The 19,529-nt window shown below is 35.5% G+C and overlaps 1 protein-coding gene across 1 annotated transcript in view; it reads left to right on the plus strand.

Annotated features, from left to right (window-relative positions):
* USH2A (usherin) overlaps positions 1-19,529 on the plus strand; it is a 795,295-nt gene that overhangs the window by 553,783 nt on the left and 221,983 nt on the right. Inside the window, exons 44-46 of the mRNA XM_068538548.1 lie at positions 6,647-6,856; positions 8,190-8,392; positions 12,096-12,208. Of these exons, the coding sequence (XP_068394649.1) occupies positions 6,647-6,856; positions 8,190-8,392; positions 12,096-12,208 (526 nt within the window). The remainder of the gene's footprint in view (positions 1-6,646; positions 6,857-8,189; positions 8,393-12,095; positions 12,209-19,529) is intronic.

Genomic DNA, 19,529 nt, shown 5'->3' on the forward strand with positions numbered 1-19,529 from the left:
TGTTCTCTCTCTAAAATGTTCACAGTGCTTTCAACAGCATTTTACCAAAAAACTTGGGGAGCCATTTCTTTTGTTTGCTTGCTTTGGGTTTTGTTCTGTTTTATGTTAATCATTTAGAGTCATTTTTTTTTTTTTTTTCAAAACAAACTACTTTATATAGATGCATAGTCGATTTACGATGTTGTATTAGTTTCAGGTGCACAGCAAAGTGATTTAGGTAGATAGATAGATAGGTAGATTCTTTTTCAGATTCTTTTTCATTATAGGTTATTAGTGAAGCCATTTCTAATAAAAAGTTGGGACATAATTTTGCAAAGCATTCAGGTCAAAGCATGTCTACAGTAAGCTGAAGATGGCTAAAGACCAAATCTCACTTTATAATTACCTGACTTGGGTAGAAGGTAGAACTACTAACCACTGCTAACTCCCCTTTTCCTTTCAGTGACGGTGCCCCATGTCCACCAATCTAGACTATCTTTACTAGCCTCCTTTGCAGTTAGTTGTGGCCATGTGACTGTGTTTCTGCCAATAGCATGTGAAAAGAAATATGAGTCTTTTGGGGTCATAACCACAAAACACTAGGTACATGCCTACCTGTTCTCTCTTCATCCTCTCCCAGGACTGGACTGTGGGTGCTGCAGTGTTCTCAGTTTCAACTCTGCAGGCATGGCCAACACCCTAAGAGATCCAAAGCCGCATAAGAGAAAGAACCTGGGTTCTTGAATGACCACACAGAGCACAACCTGATTCACTTACTTTGAAGCTATTGTGTGAGATACAGATTAACATTTATTGTATTTAAGTCACTTTATTTAAGGACTTCTTGGTTACAGTAGCTTAGCTAACTAACTCTGTCCCTGTTTGCCCATATCAGTTCACTTTAAGAGCAGGAATGATCTGTCCTGTTTCCATGGCCAAATATAAAATGATGAATAATTAACACATTTCATATACATTTCCTTTAAATACAGTTTTCTCTGGAAGCTTATTGATTGAAAGGAGCTGGAACACAATGAGAGACTAAAGGAGCTGGGGGCAGGGTGGGTTCCAAAATGCAGGTATTCGTTTTGGTTGCATAAACTAGATAGAAGGCATCTGGCATCTTGCTGGGAAAAATAAGGAGCCTGGCTTGGATCATAGCTCAAGAGACTCTTCCCACTTCTTCATGTGAGCAGTTTTACCCTCAGGCAGAGTAAAAATTTTCTTAAGAAGTAGTTGTGATAAGTTCAAGTTTTCCAAGAAGTGCTTAGTTCATGACACAGAGCTCTGCACAATAGAACTTGGGGAACTGGACCCTAATTTGAGAATCTGTGAGCAAGAAAAACACTTCTATTATAAAATAGCCTTAATAGGGTCCTTCCAAGTTTCTATATTGGAACAAAGTTACCACCCATTGAGCCTGCTGAAGAATTCAATCCTAGACAAATCAATTAGGAGACCTATTAAATGGAATGGTTTACTGTAATTGCTCTAGATCAGGGCCACAAACGTTTTTGTAAAGGCCCAGAGAGTAAATACTTAGGTTTTGCAGGCAGTATACATTCTCTGTTGTAAATACTCAACTTTGCCATTGTAGCATAAAAACAGCAATACATAACTCTTCAACAAGCATGCCTGTGTTCCAATAAAAATATATTATGGACACTAAGATTCGATTTTCACATGTCGTGAAACACTATTATTCTTTCGATTTTTTCCCCAACAATTTAAAAGTGTAAAAACCATTCTTAGCTCACAGGTTATATACAAAGAGGTGGCAGGCCAGATTTGGCCAACAGGACAGATTTTACTCATGGTAAAATCATCAGTTTGTTGACCCCTGATCTAGATGATAAAGATCTCGAGGACATAACTGATATTGATAACAATCTCTAAAAATAATCCAACAGCATATACAGAGTGTAATCCTTTTGCAAGAGGACTTTCAACCAGCCCATCTAGTAACTGTTTTAAATTATTTGGAAATCCATTACCAAGGAGAGGGGCTTGTTCTAGATTTGAGAATTTTCCATGCCTAAGACCACATTTCTGACCTGTACGTGAAGAGCACCAGCAAAAATGTCATTTAATAGCAAAGATTTTATCCAAAGTTTATAACCCTCTTCTTCAACTCACTGAGGTTGACCTGATATGCTACAGTTAGAGCAATACCTACTTATAAATGTCTGTGGTCTATAAAATATGGGTTACTGAGAACAGGATTAGAATACCTGAGAAATATTTCCCAATGTACACATATTTGACATAATCTCGTAGGAAATCCTCATACCATCCTGCTGTTTCAAACACAAGTTAGTATTCATAGCTTAACTCCAAAGTATATGTATAACTCTACTTCAGATATTCACACTTTAATTTTGAAGTAAACCTGGTGGCCACAAGAACACTTCAAACTCAAGAAGTCTCAAGTGAAACAATACCTTTCAAATCCTCCATCCCATAATTACTCCTATGTTTTCATCTTGATTCCTAGGATTCACACAAGACCCAAGACCAAAACTCGGACTTTTGTCTATATCTCTTCCTTATCCCTTTCTAAACTGTCCTGGGTCATTTAAGGACCTTGCCTCTTTCCATGTGGTGCATCCACATTCCTTCAGGCCTTGAGGTCCTTCTCTTGCTGGGAAAACTAGAGACAATCAGAGATGGTCAATTGGTCTTTAACACCTCGGTCCAAAAATGGCACAAACTGGCCACATGACCTCACCCAGCTGCAAGGAGCCCAGGAAATGTAGTCTACCTATCTGACAAGAAGAGAGACACATGGGTATCGGTGAGTGCTAGGGATTGTTACCACACATTTTCTGTAGTGATTTTTAAAGCTTAATTGCTATTTAGCCTGTTAAAGCTGCTAGTAGTTAGTGATGTCTTTCTCTATTTTTCTGTGTCTCTCTAGTTTATGTATGATCAAGAATTTAGTGTAGTGTGACTTTCCTTGCCCTTCTCACCTGCCACTTTCAATGTTTGGTTTATAAATTATTATATAATCATTTTACATAATTAACTTCTCTAGTTTTGATATTTTATCATCAATTCTTAAACTTCCCTAATCTTAAGTTCTGGATCTTGATTCATCTTTTTGTCTTCTAGATAATGTTATTGGAAAATTTTTATAATTAAAGTTAAATAAGTTAAATAAATGAGCTATATATTATCTTAACTTTTGCCTAAATAAGAACATTTGTCTCTTGTCCTTGCACATTCTCTTAATTTTTACCTATATAAGAAAATCTTTCTGCTGTATTTGCACATAAATTATGACTTAGCTGTGTATGAATTCTAGGATCAAAATATTTTCCCTCAAAACTTCTTGAAATTTTTCCAGTGTCTTCCAAATTTGTTGTTCCAGAGAAGTCTGAAACTTGCCTGATTTTTTTTTCTCCTTTGTAGATTATATTTTAATTTTTAGTTTATTTGAGAAATGTCATAATGATCCATGATACGTCTATGTTTGGATATATTGCCACTATTTTGGCCAAAACTATATTAACCTATTCAATTTATAGACATAAACCTTCATTTCGGGTCAGGTTTTATGAGATATTTTATATCCATGATTATTTATTCCATTTATTTTTCAAGTTAATTAAATTTTTTTCATTCTCTGTTCTCAATATCTATAAATTTTGACATTCACTGATTTCTTCTTAGTCATTTTCCTCTTTATTTTTTTCCTATCCTACATTTTTAACTCTGTGCTTTTCTGCTTTCAATGTAGATTTTAATTCTGCCATTGCTTTTTATGTTTCCTTACTTTCCTTTCTTATTTAAGAAGGTCATTTAATATCTTCATGTCTTCAAGTCTATCTTTCCATAAAACAGTCACGTGTTTCCTAGAGCATCTTTTGCACAAAGGAATGCCCCTTTTGTTATTTTTAAAAACACCATGCAAATGTTTTGTGAAGCTTTCATCTTATTTGTATAGAAGTAGTATATGAAAAACAAATTCTACTTTTGGAGCTTCTAGACAGTGTTTCCCTTATCTTATGCTATCAAGAACGCTTGTAATTCATGTTTTTCTCTTTTCAAAAAGAGAAATATATTCAGGTCCAGTTTTTACCAATCCACAGGGAGGGTGAAATTTGCTCGTCTCCTCATTCCAGCTATTTCAATTCTAACAGCGTTCCTCAAGGTCAGCAACCTTGAATTGTGTGTTGGCCAGTGGAACTGAGGATGTATCTTCTGTTTCTTAGCTGGTTCACTGACTTAGAGCCCACTGAAGTTTGAAAACCTTGTTTGAACAATGTAAAAGGACACTCCTTTGCATGTACTGCTCCCTGAACTTCTCACAATATGACTAGGAATATGAAGATCATTTAATCTATTTAATGTGTTTCTACTGTTTTTCTGTGTTTTGGACTCTGCACTGTAATGTCAATGAAGGAAGAAAGAGGAATGTTGAAGCAGATGGCGAGAGGCAGGGCAGTGCCGAAACCTGGCCCATGTTGCCTAGAGATGCTGCCTGTTTCTGGTTAGAAGAGTCTCATCTCATGGAGTAAGATGGAACCAGTGGAACTGAATCCCATCTTTTCCTTTCTTCTTTGGGACAACAGATTCTGTTCTATTTCAGGGGGTTGATGTATGGCGCATGGCTAAGAATGGGCATTTAATGACATTTCATCCAGATATTGTCATATGATCTTTGCTCATCTTGAACGTATGGTGCTAACCCCAATATTTTCAGTGTATATACACAGGTCCATTCCTTGGAACTTGATAGAAGAGATATCAGGCAAATTTAACCCTGGTAAAATCCATTTATATTTCTGAGTAGAGTTTGAAAGCACTTCATTCATACTATATCTTTAGGGCTTGAATTTCTAACCGGCCTGCTCATGTAACAAGCTAAAATACAACAAGAACTTCAAATCTAGCAGACTTTCTATTATATCTTAGCTGCCATAAATTAATGAGGAATCATACTGTAGGGCAGCAGAAAATAATTCTAATGATAGAAGGAACTTTTGCCCTCACAGAACCAGTGACTTTGCTGCACTCGACAAATATTATCATTTGGGAAAATATCAATGGACACGAATAGCCAGTTCCTGACAATGCATTATAATGACCCCATTATTAAAGGTACTTACGTTTTGTGACATCAGAGAAAAGAAACATCTCAATCTCCAGAGTTTTCCAAAGTAGTTGCTAAAAATCTCTTACTATAAACTCTTTCAACTATACTGGCATACCAAACATTTTTAACTATTGCTGGATGTTAGGCCAAAGTGGTAGTGTGCTCAGGAAGCAAACAAAAAATAAAAATCAAACCAGCATTCAGTTTTGATGTAAGACCCCCCAAGATCTCAATGAACAGGGGTTCTTAAAAGAAAGTCATGCAGTTCCCAAAACCGTATTCCTTTTCATGGCCATACGCCAGGATCTCACATATTAGAGACACTATACTTCAAAAACCATATTCCTTTTCATGGCCGTACACCAGGATCTCACATATTAGAGACACTGTACTTCAATAACCATAAAGAGAAATGCCACCTTTCCCTCCCCATCCTTGCTTAGTGCTGCAGAACAGTGTTAACACAAGCATTTACATACAATTTTAGGAGCTTTTACATACAAAACTCCAACCCCCAACCCTAACACAAATCAAGGTAATAGATCCTGCTTAAGGTCTTCAAAAATAATGCTGATGGAAGCAGAGCAGTATGCTATTTTCTACCTAAGAAAATCTGAGTGTTTTCTTTTTAAAGCATCGTAGTAGGAAAATCATGAGAAGAACTTAGTGCAAGAATGGAGAAATTGGGTGAAAGGAAAAAGAAAACAACAAACTGGTCTTTAAAAGGACAAGGGCTGAGGAATATATGAGTTATATTTGTGAGACAGTAAGCAATTGATTTCGGCATCCTTTAAGAGCTTGTCTACATCATACAGACAACAGTGAACTAGGAGAAAAAGATGGGAGCCTTGATCAAAATTCAAATATCATCCTAGGATCCTACTGAGTGAATCTTTAAGGAGAGCATACTACTTCACTCTGCTACATCAACAGTGCACATAACAGGGTATCTGTCTAAACACTCTTCCAGGTATCATTTAGCAGATTTTGTTAGCAAGTTAAAAAATTCCTCAAGTTTTAGAATCTGTGACAGGATATGCCCTCATTTGTATTAGCATAGAGTTCTCTCTAGAACTATTACTTGTGATCAGAAGTTTTTCCCTGTACTGCATATTTTTATTTTACTCAATTTACTTTCGTAAGTATTATATCAAAGTTTTGAAGATTAGTTGTATACTTATAAATATTAGGTTGGCCCAGAAGTTCATTTGGTTTTAAGTGAAAATAAAAGACACAGTTTTCATTTTAACCAAGAACTTTATTGAACCATGTATTCACTGACCGAACGAACTTTTTGGCCAACCCAGTAGCATAATTAAAATATTTAAAGGAAATTTAAAAGTTTATTTTCCTATGAAGTTAAGACTCTATGCAAATAATTATGAGATGGGGGTGGAATCACCTTTGTTGATGAAAAGGTAAAACCCAGCACCCCTCTAAGGAAAATTCCCTAAGCTTTCCCTTTTCTCATTCTAGAAATAGCTAATGATAGAGTGTATTCTCTGTCTTTTCCCCCGAGACCCTTTTATATCAGCTACATTTACAGTGTCCTGTGTTAATTGTTAACAGCTTTTCAAGACCTACAAGGTGATGTTGAATATTATACACTTTTTTGGAGTTCTGCTACCGCCAATGAATCTCGAAAAATCCTCCCAGATGTAAACTCTCATGTCATTGGCCACTTAAATCCAAACACAGAGTACCGGATTTTTATCTCTGTTTTCAACGGAGTTGCCAGCATTAACAGTGAAGTGCTGCATGCAACCACTTGCGACGGCGGTGAGTCCAGATTTCAAGGGATGCTTGGCTTCAGAGATGCGAATGAAATTGATTGATTCTCGCTGAGGCTGAGATCAGTCATCCTTCCATTATAAAATTTCCGGTGTTGGAGGGAAGGGGGTCGGAGCCAAAATGCTTAAGTGCTGGCTGTCGTCAAGTGGCAGATCAATAAGTGGTCCCGTGGAGACAGCGGCACAAGGCTCCAATCATGGGATATTAGCCCAGTTTGTTCCTGTTCTTTTCAGTGTATGCTTAGTTGGGAGCTGAGTTCACATCAATACATGGTGACATTTAGAAGCATTTTTTTTTAAGAATTGCTCTCAGAAGCAGGATGCTATTCACAACGACAGCCAAGCACAGCGAGGGCCCTCCCTGAGTCACCAGAAATGGTAGGTGGAAGTTCAGCCGCTGAGAAAAATTGCCTGTGACTCATTTCTAAGCCAGTTAGCAAGGGGGAGGAAGCAAGGGAAGCAACTTGTGAATCTGAAATGTGTTTGGAATGGTCTTTCTAATCTTTTTGGCTTTCTAAAGTCTCATTATAAACATTATAATATCATTACCTCCAAGCAAGCGTTCCAGGTCATTAACAGAGCACTTTAAGTGTGGAACCCATTTCCCTTCGTGGTGCCAAAGGTTGACACCTTTTGTTTATAAAATAGAATGGATCACAAGGACAATTTTTCAACTAGTTAAGATGGGCTCTTATGATAAAAATAGGTCTTTGCATAGTTATTTCTGACATGCTTGAATAATTGTATAATTTAACGCCAAGCAAGATTTTCTTTCTAATGTTAGATTTCATCATTACCTATGGTAATCAACATTCCAAATCATTTACATAATGACAATATTGCATTGTTGCTTCATATTGCTTGAGTTACAAGCTAGTAACATCAAATGATTTTTCACGTTCCACCAGCCTCGATGTATTGGAGTTATATTTTTTTTGCTTAAGGAGCAAATTTTCTTTCTTTCTTTTTTTTCTTCCCTGAGAGGTTTGGAGGAGTGCAGGGATGGGAAAAGAGACAAATAATAGATATGTGTTAGTGGTGCAGATGGGTGAATAATTTATCATCATATCCCACTGGTCACATAGTATTGAAGATTAGCACTACGCTGGTGGTATAAAGCATTTTACCACCAATTCTCATGGTTTCTAACTGAGAGTATAATAAGCCAATTTACAGAGGACTACAGACTGTGATAACTTCATCAGAGGAAAGCAGATAAGCAACAAACCCTTCACTCAACCTAAATACTAATCGGCATTTAGTTTAACAAGTGCTTTTTCAGAGGCAGCTGGAGTTTATTCAGTTTCTTCCTTTAATTCCAGAGCCTCAGGGCATGCTTCCTCCAGAGGTTGTCATCATCAACAGTACAGCTGTACGTGTCATCTGGACAGCTCCTTCAAACCCAAATGGTGTTGTCACTGAATATTCTGTCTATGTAAATAATCAGCTCTACAAGACTGGAATAAATGTGCCTGGGTCTTTCATTCTGGGAGACCTGTCTCCCTTAACGATCTATGACATTCAGGTTAGAACGTTGTTTTTTTGAAGGTTAAGCTTATGGGTGTGTTAAATAAAACATGCTGGGTTATGTCTCTTCGTGGATACCTTCCATCTTGGTTACACATGATTTATTTGGTGGGGAAGGGGAGAGAAAAGAGGGAAATTGATCTGGATTAAATCTGTTTGCTGCGGGCAAACACACGGGTCACTGGAGAGGGGATAATGGGACTGCGGAAAGTGATGGTGATGAGGATGGTGATGGTATTGTCACTGGCAAAAGGAAGCAAACCATGTGTTTGCAGTCAGTCTTGCCAAGCAGCTTGCCTTTTTCCTTGTTCTTTTACTGATAACAAAACCAGAATTAGCCTATAACTGCGGAGATATTCTTTCTACTCCTATTTCTGCTACTTACTAAATGTAATAACTTTAGGGAAGTTATGTAACCTCTCTTGGTGTTGATTGTCTCTTTTGTAAGAGCAAAGGACTAGATGACTGAAAACATCCTATCCCCCTCTAGCACTCTGTGATTCTGAACCCAACACCAATAACAAAAATAAGTGAATGTATTGCAGATGAAAAATATTAAAAGATTTTATATGAGGATGAAAGAAATATATCTGTTCATCCTTCAACAAATGTTCAATGATCCTCACCTATATGAAAGCAATTGTATTTAAGTTTTTTGCCCTTGGGCCTCTTTGAGAATCTGTTGAAGTCAGTGCACATTGCCCTAGAAAAATGTGTATATTTTGATGTTTATATGACAAAAGTTAACATGCAATTTCAGAGAGTGCGTTGACCATTTGAGAGCCAACTCCTAGATCTCTTTGAGATCTACTGATCTTAAAAGTAGAAAAAATATAAAGAATATTAAGGCATATAAAACAAGGAACTTATCTTCAAGGAATTGGAAATCTTGTCAGAGCACTAGGATATAAAAGATAACAAGGCCAAATGCAAAAATTAATGATAAAAACAGAATGTTTCAGAAGCTCAAAGTTTATAGAGAAGGGTTGCCATTTGGTAAATTTTTAAATAAACTATGCTCCTTCTAAAATTTATAAGAGCTTTTTAAATATTTTTCAGAAGATATTAAGTGTGGAAGTTGTATTTGACCACAGAAAACTTCCCTGGCTCTGTTCATTAAGTGGACATTTTCCCAGCCCCTTCTTTCCCACACATTTGAAGGTGAAACATACGTAATCATCTGGCTACAACCAATGCATTAGCCTCTCACACTACTAGGCCTAGCTTCCTAAGAAAATGACATAAAAAGACATTTCATAAAAGAAGAAATGTACGTTGATTATTTTTTATTATGTTCCATGATTCCCATCCACCCACCTGAGTTACCTTAGCCTGGACCAGTGGACTGATACTTTTGTTCATGACTCTTAGAGTGAATCTATGTATATGTGTCGCTCATCAATCACATTATAAAATGAAAATCACATTCAAAATAAGTAGAAATATAACTTTATGAACAAGGTTAGCATAGGAAGGTGATGAAGGATTTGCTGTATTTTCCTCTTTGGGACCCTGGTGGAGAAAGCCAACTGAGCCCTTGAAAGGCAGCTTATTCATTTGCTTTACAGGACTCGAAATACATCCTAGGGGTGAGATCACTGGATACTGTGCATGCATATCCAGCATCAGCCTTCCAACCATAGAGCAAGAGTTGACATGTAAGCGTTCCAGGCATGTTCTACTCTGACAGGCTTCACTCAGACCTATTGGTTTGAGTCACTAATGGCCTGAGGAGAGTGCATTTTGATCCAATTTGGGACATGGAAACAGATGAGGAGACAAAAGACCAAATTAGAATCTAATACTTAAATTTTGTTATAAGACGTTCTTATTCTTAATAACTGGATTTTTGTGAGGCTCCTCACAGTCCAGAAACGCTGCACTTGAAATAGTTGTTGCATTACTGAAAATTTGAATATCAAATTTCAAAGATTTTTGTTTCTGATGTCAAGGATGATTTGGCTCCATTTAAAATATGCACTTACCTGATATGCCTAATACTTTAAAACTAAGATTCTCTATACTAACCCCCTCTGTAAAATAGCCATTGATTTTAAAGCAGACATGTAGATGCACCAAAGCATCTGCTTTTTTGAATGAATCATTTTACATATCCCTTTTTAAAGGGAATAAGCATTTCAATTTTTAATTCAATTTTATCTCTTTTTATGCCCCAAAGATGGAGACTTGGAATATTGCATTATCAGGGAAGTGAAAATATTGACACATTTCTCTAAAGTCAAAGTAAAAGCTTTCTGGAGAATCATTTAAATACACTTAAGTTTAGAACTTAAAGCTATGCTTATTATTTAGATAATAAGACAGTAGGGTACAGTAAAGCCTGAATCAGATATTTCATATCTTATCAGCTTGATCCCTCTGACCCCTCCATTTACAAACTTCTGAACGTGGAGTTGTAAAGATTCAATAAAATTATCTGTGCAAGTACCCATCATAATATTTGGCATATAAAAGATTCAGCTGAGTTGATTTTGAGTTATCTCACTACGCATCATATAGTCAAATATTTCCCAATACGCATGAAGTTTTATTGTCCTTAATTCTATTATAGCAAGCATATTTTAAGTTCATCTGCCTGTAAGTTGTTTGGGGTTTCATTGGACATATTCAGAGTAAACAGCCTTGACAGTGTTTAAATATCTACTAAATATTAGCTCAAAATGCTATGTGGCATAAATAAATCACACAACAGCATTATAAAAACTCCCAATTAGGTGCGAACTGCCCCATGAACAAAGCGACGTAGCTACTAAATATAACAAATAGCGCATTTGTCTTTCCTCAAATGCCAGTTGAAATTCAGAGAACTGTGTTGCTTAAAGGCTCAGGATGAGTGTTTAAGATTCATCAGTATCTAGTATCCTCCATTTATGTATTAAATGCTGAAAGTAAATTAGCATTGGAAAAAGTGCAGTTCCTCTTCGGTTTAGATTTTAATGGAGAGCAGAAGAGTGTCGCTTTGTAGATTGTCCACGAGCGACCTCCTGTATGTTCATCTGTCTCTCCCCCCTCTTGTTGAATATGTTCCTTCTGTATTACTGATGCCTGATGAACCTGATTTCTAATCTTTAGTTATTCCACCCTCCTCGGTTTTTATTCAGATTAGGTGGCAGAATTAAAGGGTGAGTGATGAGTTTCTGCTGTGATTAAGGTAAAAATACCATTGCAGCTGGAACAAATGGATATAAAATAGCTCAGCCATATTGGAAATCTTCCCTAGACCTCATTTTTCTTCCATTAGACATTAGCATTGAGGCTACTTGCTATAAAGTGTCAAGACTTCCAGAAGATATCATCATTACCCTATCTTGTTATAGATCCAGAGAGCAGTATGCAGTGATAACATATTATGCTTGCCAACTGTCACCTAAACATCCTCCCTTCCTTAACTGTGCTCTAAATAGATGAATATGTCTGTCTCTTTCTGAATGGTTGGAACCAGAAACTAAACATCACCATTTGAATCACTAGATCAATTGTTCTGAGCTCATTTCTGTGCTTTATTTTGACCTTTCCCACCAGACTCAATTAACATAAAAAATTAAGATTGAGTAAACCCTAAGATGCTGTAGAGAACTATAAGAGACTCCTGTGAAATGCGGGTGGGTGGGGTTCAGTCCATCGGCAGTCTGTATTTTGAAAGTATTTGCAATTATTCTTTTCTAAACTAACATTTGCAGGTTGAAGTCTGCACAAAATATGCCTGTGTGAAAAGCAATGGAACCCAAATCACCACCACGGAAGATAGTCCAAGTGATATACCAGCTCCCACAATTCATGGCATCACTTCAAGGTACAAATTTTTTGTCAATTTATCTGAAGAACTTATCATAAACAATGAAAATAAAAATCAAAGGTATCATCCTAGCCATGACAATCTTATTTAGTAGATTACTATAAATATGTGTGTAAATCAAATGTTTGATACTATTAGGTATTGATCTTCAATAGACACGTCGCCTAACATTTAGGCTTTGATATCCCTGATTGCCCAGCTTCACTTCCTTTTACTCAGTAATCTGTGAACAAATGCTGAGGTGCATGGAAAAGTTGTCCTTCGGTAAATCCTTTTGTGAGGCAAATAATACAACTTTAACTAGAATGACTACCTTCTAACTTAATCTCTTTGAAAAACTTAGATTTAGAGATATCAGGTTCCCCTAAAGCTAGAAACATCTGTAAAATAATTACGGGAGATAAATTATTGGATAACCATTACCAATTTTATCAGATTCTTCATAGAATCCCTTTATTTTTCTGTATACTTTTGTTGCTGAGCAGTGACCATAGTTTGAAAGTGAGCCTCTTTTCAATTCAAAATAGCAATAAGAAGAAAAAGATTTAACATCAAGTTTCCCAAGCCAAAAGTGATATTAAGTTTTCATCTCTCTGTATCAAGTCAAGGCTTAGAGAAAGAAACCTGAGTATTCCCACATCATACTTTCACCCCAACCAAATGAATCACCCTTCATCTATACACACATACACACATACACACACTCCATGTACACACATGCACACTGGCTAAAATAATCAACCTGTTATAAAATATTTCAATTCTGAAGGATTCCTTTATGACGTATTGAAATTTCTAAGTCTTTTTTTTGTTAATCAGTTCAAAAGTATCTGTACTGATTTGGGGAACTAGTGATTAAAATAATTAGAAAAACTCAAGTAATTGTATTCTTAGATGTTCGGAGCAAAAGTCATATCTTGTCTTCTTGAGTACATCTATAAAACACATGATGATATCTATCTAATGTAGGATATGTTAATTAATTGATAATTCCCTCAGCAGATTTTGCCCACCTATCCACAGGATTGCCTACCTTGTAGGGGGAAAATGGTCAAGTTTAAGGGATACTAAAAAGCTTTATTTATTTTTTCAGCAAACACACTTGTGGGTATAATAACATAAGAAGTGAAAGTAATACAAAGAAGTATAAGACATGCTTCTAAATTTTCACAGTTCCAGTCTACTGTGGGAGACACTGCCCTAAACAAATATTTATAGAACAGTGTGAGAAACACTACAACAGAAGTTTATAATGTGCAAGAAGTGCATAAAAAAATACCAAGCTCTACCCATGATTATCAGTGAAGGCGTCATGAAAGATGTGACATTTGAGTTCATTCTTAAAGAACTCCAGGAAGAAGTATAGGTAGGTGGGTGGATGTTGTCACATTTCTTGCCTGTTAGCATCCCTATGACTCAAGCTCAGGTGAATGGCATAAGGGACTATGTCTTAGATTACATATTTACATGCAGCTAAAAATAATATGCAAGCTTTTTTAGAAATTGAGCAAATACCCATATGTTTCTCTGCCTCTAAGATATTTTTTTAAGAAGATGCTTGCAGATGATAACAGAGAAAAAATATTTTTTAGTTGTGGTTAAAGACTGCTTATCCCCAAATATAGTAAATCGGTGGCAAAAACATTAAAAAGGGTATACAACAAGAGCAAGGAAAATAACAAAGCAGATGACAATAGCAGAAGAGAGACTTTAACACAGTTTTTGAAAGCAGTATTTGTCAGGGAGAGGCAAATGACTTTGTACAGTGGCGAAATTTACAACCAAAGTGTTGGTGGAGATAGTGACACAAAACAAATTTGCTCTGCGGAGAACCTCAGTGGCTGAGCACTTAACAAGCTTTCAGAATTGTGAAGGAGAGGAAGATGGGGTAAAGTTCAAAGCTGAAAGTTTAAAAAAGAGTGGTTGGGACCTGTAATTAGTCAGGGTTCTCCAGAGAAACAAAACCAAAAGTGAAGACTCAGGAAAGCTGGGGGTGTAGTCCCAGTTCAGGTCCAAAGTTATGAGAATTAGAGGTGCCAATGGTATAAATCCCCGTCCAAGTCTGAGAGTGAGAGAAGACTGATTAGATCAGGTAGTCAGGCAGAGAGAGGAAATTCTCCCTTCCTTCACCTTTTCATTCCACTCAGACCCTCAGCTGATTGGGTGATATGCCCGCCTACATTATGGAGAGCAATCTGCTTTACTGAGTCTACAGATTCAAATGCTAATCTCATCAGAAACAACCTTGCAGATACACCCAGAAATTATGTTTAGCCAAATGTCTGGGCACCTTGTGGCCCAGTCAAGTTAACACATAAAATTAGCCATTACAGAATGCAAGGTTGCCTACCTCTGTATTATTCATCCATGTGTCTATTTCTCTTCCTCCATGTGGCATATTCCATCACCAGGAGATTAGAAGGTTTTTTTCTCAAGAAACTGAACAGAGGTATTTAGGAATTAGGGCTACTAGGTACAGTGGAAATCTGGAATGAGGGGCAAAGGTAAAAATCATGTTAAAGTGGTAGACTACAGTTAGAATGATGGCACCTCAGTGGCTTTCCCCAGCTCTGTTTTTAGAAACAAATATCTAGTCATAAATGTTTCCATACAAGAAGGGCATTCTTCTCTGGAAAAGTATGAATGACTCCAAATAAAATACTTCCAGGAACTAACAGATAGGGATCACCTAACAGAAAAGGTAGCTAACCACCTGGTCACACAGTAGTAAAGTACATCAGTCAACAAGCCTCACTCATATACAATATAAATCTTCTAGTCGTCTTTTTTTAATCTCAAAGATGAAAAGAAACAAAATTAAAACAGAGGAATAATTCAATAGACACAGGGACAATGCAGGATGAGGAGAAAATCCATAACAATCTTAGAGGGATAAAAAGACATCCTCTATCTATAAAACAACACCACAAAATCCTACTTGGAAAAAAGAATCAAAGTAAAGCAGGATGTGAGGGGTGGCGGGGAGTACCTCATGGAAATTAAAAGTGTGACAGCTGAATTGGAAATTTAAGGGAAAGTCTCTGAAAGTGCAATAAAAAGCAAATATGTTAATACAAACGAAATTTTTAAGAAGAAATTTTAAAATCCAGGAAATCAAATATTTGGATAATAAGAGTTCCAGAAAGAGAGAACAGAGGAAAAAGAAGGGGGAAAATAATCAAAGAAAAATGACAAGAAAATATGCCCCCCCCCACACCAAAAAAGGAAAAGACAGTATCCCAGAACCAAAGATACCAGTATGTAGATTAAAAGCTACTATAGATACTAGCACAGTGATTGAAATAAGAGCCAATAAAGGGATATCATCAGGAAATTTCAAAATACCAGGTTAAAAAAATCACATCCAAAAAACTTCCAGGAGGAAAAGACAGATAGTGTACATACTGCATTGGGAATTTGAATGGCATTATCAGACTATAAACAGCAACATTCGTTGCTAAGAAAACAATGAAACAATGCCTTAAAATTCTGAATTAAAAAAAGAACCTTTTCGTCTTATCAATTCCATACTCAGTCAGATATCAACTGATATTGTTTTGGATTAGCAGAGAGGCAATTTAAGACAGGTGAAGAGAAAAAAATATAGATTCTGTAAAACCTGACAAGGGTGGGAAGAGAACTGCCTAGTTTTAACAATGAATTAAACTTCCAAAAAGATTCTGGGTTTCCTAAATTTGTTTACTTTTTAATTATTCTCTTAATTTTTTAATTTTGTTTTTTAATTTACATATAGTAAAATACACTCTTTTTTGCTTCACAGTTTTACAAGTTTTGACAAGTACATATGAACTTGTCAAACATATGAGCACCACTACAATTAAGATATAACACTGTTCCATGATGTCAGAATATTTCTTCACACTGGTCCTTTATAGCCACTTCCTCCTCCACCCTCCTCCAAACTGAGCAAACACTGCTCTGTTCTGTTCTCTATAATTTTGCCTGTTCCATGTTGTCATATAAGTGGAATTATACAGTATGTAGCCATTTAAGGCTGGCTCCTTTCACTCCGCATAATGCATTTAAGATTCATCCACGATATTGCACATAGTTTGTTAATTTTTGTTACTGAATAATATTCCATTGTATGAATATACCACAGTTTGTATACCATTTGGGAAGTTTCCAGTTCTTGGTGACTATGAATAAAGTTGATATAAACATTATGTACGTAACGTGAACGTAGATTCTCATTTCATGTGGGTAAATAACTAAGAGTTGGATTGCGGAATCATAGGATAAGTTTATATTTTACTTACTTTATAAGAAACCACCAAGAAAGGTGGGGAATGGGATGAACTGGGAGATTGTGATTGACATATACACACTATTGATCCTACATATAAAATAGATAACTAATGAGACCCTACTGTATAGCACAGGGAGCTCTACTCAATGCTCAGTGGTGACCTAAACGGGAAGGAAATCCAAAAAAGAGGGGATATAGGTATACTTATACCTGATTCACTTTGCTGTACAATAGAAACTAACACAACATTGTAAAGCAACTATATTCCAAATTAATTTAAAAAAAAGAAACTTCCAAACCAATTTCCAAAGTGACTGTAACATCTTGCATTCCTACTAGCATTGTATGAGAATTCCAGTTGCTTCTCATCTTTGCTAGAACTTGATATTCTGCGAGAACTTTTCCTCTCTCTCTCTCTCTTTCTCTCTAGCTATTTTAATAGATGTTTAGTGGTGTGTCATTATGGTTTTAATTTACATTTATTTCCATGATGATTAATGATATTGATCATCTTTGCAAATGCTTTTTTGGCATTTGTTTTCTCCTTTGGTGAAGTGCTTTTTCAAATATTTTATTAATTTTTTACTTGGATTTGTTGCTTTCTTATTGTTGAGTTCAGATTTTTAAAGTATATTTTGGATTAGCATTTTTCTGTCAGATATATGATTTGCAAATATTTTCCTCTCATTTATGGCTTGTCTTTTCATTCTCTTAATTGTTTTTATTTAGAGCAAAGTTTTAAATTTCAATAAACTTCAGTTTATCACTTTTTTCATTCAAGGACTGTGCATTTGGTGTTGTATCTAAGAAATCCTTACCTGAGTCAAGTCACAAAGATTTCCTCTTATTTTTTCTTCTAGAAGTTTCATATGTTTACATTTTGAATTTATGTCTGTGATTCATTTTTGTTAATTTTTCTAAAAACTGAGGTGTGGGTCAAGGTTAACATCTTTGCACAGGGATATACAATTTTTCCAACACAATTTGTTGGAAAGACTATAGCTTCTCCTTTGAACTGCTTTTAGACCTTTGTCAAAATCAATTTAACACATTTTATAGGTCATTTTTGAACTCTCTATTCTGTTCAGTTTATCAATGTGCATATTCATTTACCAATATCATACAATCTTAATTACTGTAGCTTTACAGTAAGTTGTAAAATCATGTATTATGAGTTCTTCAACTTTAAGCTTTTTAAAAAATTTTTCTGACCTTTCTCATTACGTTGCTTTTCCATATAAATTTTAAAATCAGCTTGTCAATATCTATAAAATCCTTCTGTCATTTTGATTAGGACTGCATTTAATCTATAGTTCAATACAGGGAGAATTGACACCTTAACAATACCACATCTTCCAATTCATAAATACAGCATATTGCTCGTTTATTTGCATCCTCTTCCATTTATTTCATCAGTGTTTTGTAGAATTCAGTGTTCAGATCCTACACATATTTCATTAGATTTATACCTACTATTTATTTTGGGGAGTACTACTCTTAATGGTTTTTTAAAAACATTGAAATCCAATTGTTTATCGCTAGGGTGTAGAAACACAATTAATTTTTGTATAATGACCTTGTATGCAGCAACCTTGCTAAACTCATTATGAGTTTTAGGATCTTTTAGGAGCTTTTTTGTAGATTCCCTGGATCTCCATAGATCCTCTGCAAAAAGAAACAATTTATTTCTTCCTTTGCAATCTGTGTGTCTTTTACTTCTTTTTCCTGCCTTATTGCCTTGGCTCATTCAATAAGGCAGACACCCTTGACTTGTTCCTATTCTTTTACCATTACATGTGATGTTACCTATGAATTTTTTAGAGATACCTTTTATCGGGTTGAAGTCTTCTCTTTTATGTCTAGTTGCTGAGAGTTTTTATCATAAATGGATATTGAATTTTGTTAAATGCCTTTTTTGCATATAATTTGTTAATATGGTTAATTATATAGATTGATTTTCAAATAATTAACTAGTCTGTGTTATCTGGATAAACCCCACTTGGTTGTGATGTATTTTCCTTTTTATACATGCAATTTGCTGTTATCTTATTGAGGATGTTTATGACTATCCTCATAAAATATATTGAACTGTTTTTATTTCTTGTAATGTCTTCGCCTGGTTTTGGTAACATGGTAATTCTGGCCCCATAAAATAAGTTGGAAAATATTCCCTCCTCTGCTATTTTCTGGAAGAGATTGTGTGAAAAGGTATTTATGTCTTAAATGTTGGTAGAATTCACCAGTGAAACTCACCTTTGCCTAGAGTTTTCCTTGTTGAAAGGTATTTTACTCAGAATTCAATTTCCTTAACAGTGTAGGATGATTCAAGGTATCTATTTCTTCTTGAGTGAGATCTGTAATCTTGTGTTTGCAAAGAATTGGTTAATTTCACCAAATTTGTCAAATTTATGGGCAGAAAGTTATAATGTTTGTAGAGTCTGGATTTATTTGCATTCTTTCATTTCTGATAATGGTAATAAGTGTCTTCTCTCTTTCATAGTCAATCAGTCTAGAGTTTTATCAATTTTGTGGCTCTTTTCAAAGAACCATCTTTTGGTTTTATTGCTTTTTCTCTATTGTTTTATGTTTTCCATTTCATTGATTTCTGCTCTTTATTGATTTTTTTCTTCTTCTCGCTTTGGATTTATCTTACTCTTTTTTTTTCCAGTTTCTTAGAGAGGAAACCTTACATTATTCATTTGAGATCTTTCTTCTTTTTGACTAGAACCATGTAAAGTTATGAGCTTTCCTCTAAGCCCTGCTTCAGGTGAATCTCAGAAAGTTTGAAATGTTGCATTTTCTTTCATTTAGTTCAAAATACTTTTTAATTTTCTTAGTACTTCTGCTGTGACTCATGAATTATTTTAGAAGCGGTTTGCTTAATTCCCAAATATTTTGAGGTTTTTCAGATATGTTGTGAATGTGAATTTCTAGTACCATTCTGTTATGGTCTGAAACATGGTTTTATGATTTCAGTTCTTTCACATTAGTTAAGGTTTATTTTATGGCCTGTAATATGATCTACCATGGTGAATAGTCCATGTGTAC

Source organism: Eschrichtius robustus, chromosome 3 (assembly GCF_028021215.1).
Source record: "Eschrichtius robustus isolate mEscRob2 chromosome 3, mEscRob2.pri, whole genome shotgun sequence".
NCBI lineage: Eukaryota > Metazoa > Chordata > Mammalia > Artiodactyla > Eschrichtiidae > Eschrichtius > Eschrichtius robustus.